The sequence below is a fragment of the Mobula birostris genome, chromosome 7 (assembly GCF_030028105.1).
Source record: "Mobula birostris isolate sMobBir1 chromosome 7, sMobBir1.hap1, whole genome shotgun sequence".
Lineage (NCBI taxonomy): Eukaryota > Metazoa > Chordata > Chondrichthyes > Myliobatiformes > Myliobatidae > Mobula > Mobula birostris.
In genome coordinates, this window is record NC_092376.1 from 1,057,247 (window position 1) to 1,065,487 (window position 8,241).

Here is an 8,241-nt window from a genome sequence, read left to right on the forward strand (position 1 = left end):
CATCCATCATCATGAAGTGTTTCGAGAGGCTCGTCATGAGGCACATCAAGACCCCCTGCAGTTCGCATACCGTCCCAACCGTTCAACAGACGATGCCACTGCCATCACCCTCCACCTGGCCCTAACCCACCTGGACAAAAAAGACACGTACGTTCGAATGCTGTTCATAGACTTCAGTTCAGCATTCAACACAATCATTCCTCAGAAACTGAATGGAAAGCTGAAACTGCCGGGCCTGAACACATCCCTCTGCAACTGGATCCTAGACTTCCTGACTGGGAGACCTCAGTCAGTCCGGATTGGAAGCAGCATCTCCAACACCATCACACTGAGCACGGGGGCACCCCAGGGCTGTGCGTTCAGTCCACTGCTGTTCACTCTGCTGACCCACGACTGTGCTGCAACACACAGCTTGAACCACAAGTTCACCGATGACACGACCATGGTGGGTCTCAACAAGAACGATGAGTCAGCATACAGAGAGGAGGTGCAGCAGCTAACTGACTGGTGCAGAGCCAACAACTTGTCTCTGAATGTGAACAAAACAGATGGTTGTTGACTGCAGGAGGACACGGAGTGACCACTCTCCACTGAACATCGACGACTCCTCCATAGAGATCGTTAAGAGCACCAAATTTCTTGGTGTTCACCTGGCGGAGAATCTCACCTGGTCCCTCAACACCAGCTCCATAGCAAACGAAAGCCCAGCAGCGTCTCTACTTTCTGTGAAGGCTGAGAAAAGTCCATCTCCCACCCCCCATCCTCACCACATTCTACAGAGGATGTATTGAGAGCATCCTGAGCAGCTGCATCACTGCCTGGTTCAGAAATTGCACCATCTCAAATCGCAAGACCCTGCAGCGGATAGTGAGGTCAGCTAGGAAGATTATCGGGGTCTCTCTTCCCGCCATCACAGACATTTACACCACACGCTGCATCCGCAAAGCAAACAGCATTATGAAGGACCCCATGCACCCCTCATACAAACTCTTCTCCCTCCTGCCATCTGGCAAAAGGCACCAAAGTATTTGGGCTCTCACGACCAGACTATGTAACAGTTTCTTCCCCCAAGCCATCAGACTACTCAATACGCAGAGCCTGGACTGACACCAACCTACTGCCCTCTACTGTGCCTATTGTCTTGTTTATTATTTATTGTAATGCCTGCACTGTTTTGCGCACTTTATGCAGTCCTGAGTAGGTCTGTAGTCTAGTATAGTTTTTGTGTTGTTTTACGTAGTTCAGTATAGTTTTTGTATTGTTTCATGTAGCACCATGGTCCTGAAAAACATTGTCTCATTTTTACTGTGTACTGTACCAGCAGTTACGGTCAAAATGGCAATAAAAAGTGATTTGACTTGACTTATGTCTCCCGCTCGCTGTGAAAATGGAGACACCTCGGAGAGGGAGAACCTGTGGGATGCTGAATGCCGGTTGAAATGCGATAGTCTTTGGGGTAACTGCAAAGTCTGTGTCTTTGCTTTCGCTTAGCTCACGCTTGTGCTTGCCACTTACACACGGGAGGGGAGATCTTTGGGGTTCTTACATTTAACTGTCGTTCGTTCTTTGGGGCACTTCTCTGTTTTCATGGATGTTTTGCGAAGAAAAAGCATTTCAGGATGTATATTGTATACATTTCTCTGACATTAAATTGAACCTTTGCATTCATCATAGTCAGTCTGAGCCAGTGTGCAATGGGGATCTCTATACTGGTTATATAAACCAAGCACAGCAAGTTAAACTAGAACTACCCCAACTGTAACTGGTCAGAGTTCTTTGACTGGGCAATGCTCCTTGGGGACCCTGTTCTCCAGATGCAACATAACTCTTGGATACATCGCTCTCAGTGTGTAATTAACTGTGATAACTATAACATTAGCCTTAACTGTTAACAAGCTAGTTAATAATTCACTGCCTACTAGGTTTGCAAATCCTGACTTTCGGCAACAGATTGAACAAGGATTTTCCGTCCTTGGGACTTCCTACTGCCCTGTGCTTCCACGGAAGATCTACTGCCTCTAGCTTGGCTGCAAGTTAGAAAAAGAGGAGAAATTAGACACAGGCCACATCTTGTTTAACTGGCAGAATTGCAGCAGAGATGTTCCTGTTCCTACCTACTTCATCCCCGGTGTACCATCGCAACCTCATCAAGACTCCACTCACCCTCCATCCGAGCCCTGTGGATATGGCCATCCACCTCCCTCCCAATGGACTGTCCAGCCCAACCCTGACCACAGCTTCCACCACTTCCACCCAACAGACAGGCTAGGCCATCCCTGACCACAGCTTCCACTACCTCCCACGCAATAGATAGCCTCGCCCATCCCCGATCCCACATTCCACCACCTCCCATGCAATGGACTGTCGAGCCCATCCCTGACCCCAGCTTCACCACCTCCCACACAATGGAGAGCCTCAACCATCCCTGACCACAGCGTCCACCTCCTCCCACCCAATGAACTGTCCAGCCCATCCCTGACCCCAGTTTCCATTAACCCAAACCCAATGGACTGCCCAGCCCATCCTAGACCACAGCTTCACCACCCCCCACCCAATGGACTGCCCAGCCCATCCCAGACCACAGCTTCCATCACCCCCCCACCCAATGGACTGTTCAGCTGATAGAAGACACTACTCTTCACATTGTTTGTCAATAATTTAGATAATGGAATTGATGGCTTTGTGGCAAAGTTTGCAGATGATATGATGATAGGTGGAGTGGCAGGTAGTGCTGAGGAAACAATGTGATTGCAGCAGGGCATACAAACTGGAAGAATAGGCAAAAAAGTGGCTGATGGAATAGTGTTGGGAAATGTATGATAATATATTTTCTGTACAAGGAACAATACTACGAACTATTATCTAAAAGGGGAGAAAATTCAAACATCAGAGGTGCAGAGGGGCTTAGGAGTCCTCGTGCAAGACCCAGAAGGTTAATTTACAGGTTGAGTCTGTAGTGAAGAAGGCAAATGCAATGTTGGCATTCATTTTAAAAGCAGGGAGGTGAGGCTGAGCCTTTATAAGACACTAGTCAGGCAGCACCAAGTATTATCAATGGTTTTGGACCCCTTATCTCAGAAAGGATATGTTCTCAATGGAGAGTCCAGAGGAGGTTCACGAGAATGATTCCAGGAATGAAAGGGTTAACATATGAGGAGGCCTGTACTCACTGGAATTTAGAAGAATGCGGGAGGATGTCATCGAAACCTACCAAATGTTGAAAGGACTAGATAAGAGTGGATGTGGAGAGGATGTTTACTATGGTGGAGGGTATCCAGAACTAGAGGGCACAACCTCAAATTTGAGGGGACAACCTTTTAGAACAGAGGTAAGGAGGATTTTCTTTTTAGCCAAAGAATAGTGAATCTGTGGAATGCTCTGCCACAAACTACAGTGGAGGCCAAGCCTGTGAGTATATTTAAAGTGAAAGTTGATAGTTTCCTGATTGGTCAGGGCATCAAAGCATGTGACGAAAAGGCAGGTGTATGGGGTTGAGTGGGATCCGGGATTAACCATGATGGAATGGCAGAGGAGACTTGATGTGCTGAATGGCCTAATTCTGCTCCTATGTCTTATGTGCCTACCTAAGAGTCTAAAACATACCCCTATACTTTCCTCATAAAATTACTCCCCCCCGTGGGCCATTCTAGGGAAGAAGTCTGGCTATGCCTTTATCATCTTGTACACATATATCAAGTTAACTCTCATGCTTCTTTCATCCAAAGAGAAAAGTTGTAGCTCACTCAACCTCCCCTCATAAAACCTGCTGTCTAATCCAGGCAGCAGCCTGGAAAATCTGCTCTGCAAGTATAGATGGGCAAAAGGTTAGTATGACTGTGATGGGCTGAAGAGACTATTTATGTTCTGTATACTCTATGACCTTAGGAATCTTGTTATGAATTGCGTTGCTCAGAACTTATCCACAGCATCCCCCCTACCCCAGAGTTGTGCCTAGCTTGTCACATATCACTGCCTAACGAATACCTCTCATTGCAGACACAACTTTTGACAGTCCAGCTGGCCCAATACTCAACTTCAGCGAGACTAGACACTTTCAGATCAGATCAGCCCGTGAAATGGAAACACTCTGTTTTATCAAAAGCACAGACACAAGGGAAGCTAGAGGGCAGCCCATCAGTGTTATGAACCACTTCCCTTTCCACACACAGTCACAAAGATGTGCCTAACAGGGACACCCTCAGAACTTAAATGTTTACGATGACTAATGGCAACACTTCAGGCTGAAAGGGGCTGCTAGTGTGACCACCCCTCCAACCCCCCCCCCCCATTTACCACTTCACAACACATTCTCCCTTGTCCATTCCACTAACAGGATCCTCCAACAATACAGAACCCACTCCCCAATCATGTCTCCTGCCCCCACCCTGAGAAGCTCACTGATCCACTCCTCTCCCCCTACCTCAGACACCTAATCTTAGACCCAGTGCTATAAGGCCTGCACTAACCACCAAGTTCCATGGTGTCTGAGGAGTAGATCAACCATCCCCAAGTGAGGGTGGGGGCAGGGGAGAGGATATGTAGCAGTTAGCGCAATAACCCCTTCCTTATCCATTCCACTTTCCCAGAATCCTCCAACAATACAAACCCCATTCCCCAATCCTCTCTCCTGCCCATCCCAAGGAGTTTGCTAATCCGCTCCTCAGACACCAAAGTGCATGGTGATTAGTGCAAGGCTCTAAGATTAGGATTCAATCCCCATTGCTGTCTTTAAGGAGGTTGTACATTCTCCTCGTGACCACGTGGGTTGCCTCCGGGTGCTCCAGTTTCCTCCCACATTCCAAAGACATACGGGTTAGGGCTAGTAAGTTGTGTGGGCATTCTATGTTGGTGCTGGAAGCATGGTGATATTTGTGGGTTGTTTCCAGCACATCATCAGCTAATTTGATTTGGCACAATGTATTTAACTGTATGTTTCGACGTACATGTGACAAATAAAATTAATCTTATTTTTTCAATTACCTAGTCTCTTTCCCAGGTAATTCCTCAGTCTGTCAGAACACACATTGACCTTGCAACTCTCTCCCGTCCCTCAGGCATAGACTGTTCCCCACTGCAGGGGCAGGCCAATCTTCACCACACCATTCATTATGATCACAGCCGATTGGACCTACCTTTGATAGTGCCGCTGGCGATGATCCCCTCTGCTGTCCCTCCGTAACCTCCGGAAACAATACTGGTCTCATTGAGATTTGGTCCAGAAACCATCACCTGCTGGAGGTCCTGCAGACCAAGGAGAGAGAACAGAACCAGTTTGAGTGTGGAGCAGCCTGGTGTTTAAGACAGCCTCAGCGGGATCAGCGGAGGGTGGTCTCTGCGGCAGCATCCCGGCAATCACAGAGACCTGTGCCGACTGATATATAGCACACGCTGCAGTAACTAAAAGCCACTGGCTGGGATTCAGCCTGAGCTGACAGCCAGGGGTGAGGGTGAATTCAAGGGACAAGGTCTGAGGATGAATTACTGTGGGTTTTGGTAGCAGCAAGCGCAACAATTTACAGTACCAGTGATCTGGATTCAATTTCCGCTGCTGCCTGGAAAGAGTATGCACATTCTCACCGTGACCACGTGGGTTTTGTTCCAGGTGCTCAAGTTTCCTCTCATATCCCAGAGATATAGCAGTGAGGGTCAGTAAGTTGTGGCCATGCTACTTTGGCACTGGAAGCACGGTGACACTTATGGGCTGCCCCCAGCACATCCTTGGAGTGTGTTGTTTCACTCTATGTTTTTATGTACACTGACAAATAAAGTAACCTTTAATCTTTATCTTTCCATATTTGAGGGTGGGAACAGGTCTGCTGGACAGGGTCCGTGAAGGGCTGCAGAAGCAGTGAGTTGCATGAACGTGTTTGAGATTGAGTCGGAATCTTTCAAGGTCTATTTGGACTGAGTTTGAGAGTTGAGATCTGAGTGAGTGTCAGTGTGTGTGAGGAAGTCTGAGTGTGCAGCAGGGTTAGAGTTGAGTGTGTCAGAAATATCTACAGCTTACGGCCTAACCCTATCAGGACCTTGCCATCTTCTTACAACAACCATCAGGCAGCAGGTACTGAAGCCTGAAGTCCCATACCACCAGGTTCAGCAACAGCGACTTCCCTTCAGCTATTCAGTTCCTTAACCAATTGGCACAACCCTAATCACTAGTTTAAAATCAGAATCAGCTTTAGTATCACTGGCACATATCATTAAATTTGTTTAGCAACTCTATGACTACTTTAGCAATATACACAAAATGCTGGATGACTAGTGAAGGGTCTCAGCCCGAAACTTTGACTGTTTATTCATTTCCACATATGCCATCTCATCTGCTGAGTTCCTCCAGCATCTTGTGTGTGTTACTCTGGATCTCCAGCATCTGCAGAATCTCTTTGATCATTTTGCACTACATACTCTTTTTTTTGTTCTAATTGTGAACTTTCTTGTAAAAATTTGCATAATTTCTGTTTATCAAACACTCTGCCCCTGTGATACTTCTGCATGTTTTTCATTCTACCTGTGTGCACTTAACCATATAACAATATAACAATTACAGCACGGAAACAGGCCATCTCGGCCATTCTAGTCCGTGCCATGCTCTTACTCTCACCTAGTTCCACCAACCTGCGCTCAGCCCATAACCCTCCATTCCTTTCCTGTCCATATAGCTGTCCAATTTAACTTTAAATGACAACATCGAACCTGCCTCAACCACTTCTGCTGGAAGCTCGTTCCGCACAGCTACCAGTCTCTGAGTAAAGAAGTTCCCCCTCATGTTTCCCCTAAACTTGTACTCATGCATCGGACAATAACCTTGACTTTGACACAGTGAAATCTACAGCGTACACAATGCCTGGATATTCACATTGTGCTCCTCCGTAGGGAGGGAATGAGTGTGGATCAAGTTGGTTCTTCAACTGGGAAAGTACACGAGTAAAGTTTTGGACAAAAACAAAGATCTTGTAACCTCATCGCCAACACCAGTCCACATCCGTGCTGGGGTGCGCTTGCAATCACATCAAGGAGTAGTGACTTGTTCCCCAACACCATTCCATATCTGTTCTGGGACATTCCTGCCTAACACAATGAGGGACCATTACCTGTTCCCCAACACCAGTCTACATCTGTACCAGGGCATTGCTGCACTTACCTGCTCCAGGCTGTCGTCCTCTGGCAGCTGGGCACTGTCACCGTTGCTGTTTATAGTGATCTCCATCGTGGCAGCTTTCCCCATGATCCCGTCACTCATTGTTTACGTCTGCTAGGGACACACAGAATCCAGAGAACAGTGGGTCAGTACAGTGACATCCTCGGGTCCCAAATCCTTTCATGTTCCAAGTATAAAATGGTTCCCATATTGGCCAAGGGAAGCAAGAGGGGAAGGGTGGGAGCGACAGGAATACAGACACACTCTTAAACAGACTGGAAACAGCAACAGAGGGGAATAACTGACCTTTGCTCTTCCAATGATCCTCACACCCTCATAACACACTGTTAGCCTGTGAAATCGATTGGCACATAGAACAGTAACACACTGGACACCAGTCCAGGGTAGGGACAGGAGTCAGCCACTAACCTGGTGAGCCTGTGTAATCGATTGGCACATAGAACAGTAAAGCACAGGGACAGGATTTTCAGCCCACAATGTTACGCTAAAACAATTAAATTAGTAATCAAATGGCCATCCAAACTAATCCCTTCTGTCAACACAATGTCCATACCCTTCCATTTTCTCACATTCATCTGCTTATCTAAACATCTCTTAAAAGGCCCTGATGTATCTGTATTTACCACCATCTCAGGCAGTGCATTCCAGTCACCCACCATTCTATGTGTAAAAATACTTGCCCCTTGCATCACCTTAAATGCATGCCCTCTGGTACTAGACATTTCAACCCTGAGAAAAAGATATTGTCTGTCTCTCATAAACTTTGATCAGATCTCCCCACAGTCTCCACCGCTCCAGAGAAAACAACCCAAATCAGAGTTGATCTGAATGTCACCTTAGCCCGGAGGAAAAGTTTTATTATTGTCACAGGTACCAAGTACAATGAAAAGCTTGTCTTGCAAACTGTTCATACAGATAAGAATACAGAGCACATTGAGGTAGAACAAGGTAAACAATAAATATAACAGAACAAGATAAAGGCCTTTGTCAACTGGGACATTGAATACAAGAACAGAAGGGTTCTTGTATGACTTTGTAAAACACTGGCTAGGCCACACCTGATGTACTGTACAGAGTACATT

At 46.7% G+C, this 8,241-nt stretch overlaps 1 protein-coding gene across 1 annotated transcript in view; it reads right to left on the bottom strand.

Moving 5' to 3' along the window:
• LOC140199935 (arfaptin-2-like) overlaps positions 1-7,248 on the bottom strand; it is an 85,711-nt gene extending 78,463 nt beyond the window's left edge. The window contains exons 1-2 of the mRNA XM_072262423.1: positions 7,142-7,248; positions 5,133-5,241 (exon numbers count right to left, since the gene is read on the bottom strand). Coding sequence (XP_072118524.1) covers positions 5,133-5,241; positions 7,142-7,240 — 208 coding nt within the window. The 5' untranslated portion in view covers positions 7,241-7,248. The remainder of the gene's footprint in view (positions 1-5,132; positions 5,242-7,141) is intronic.
• Between the last annotated feature and the right edge of the window lie 993 nt (positions 7,249-8,241).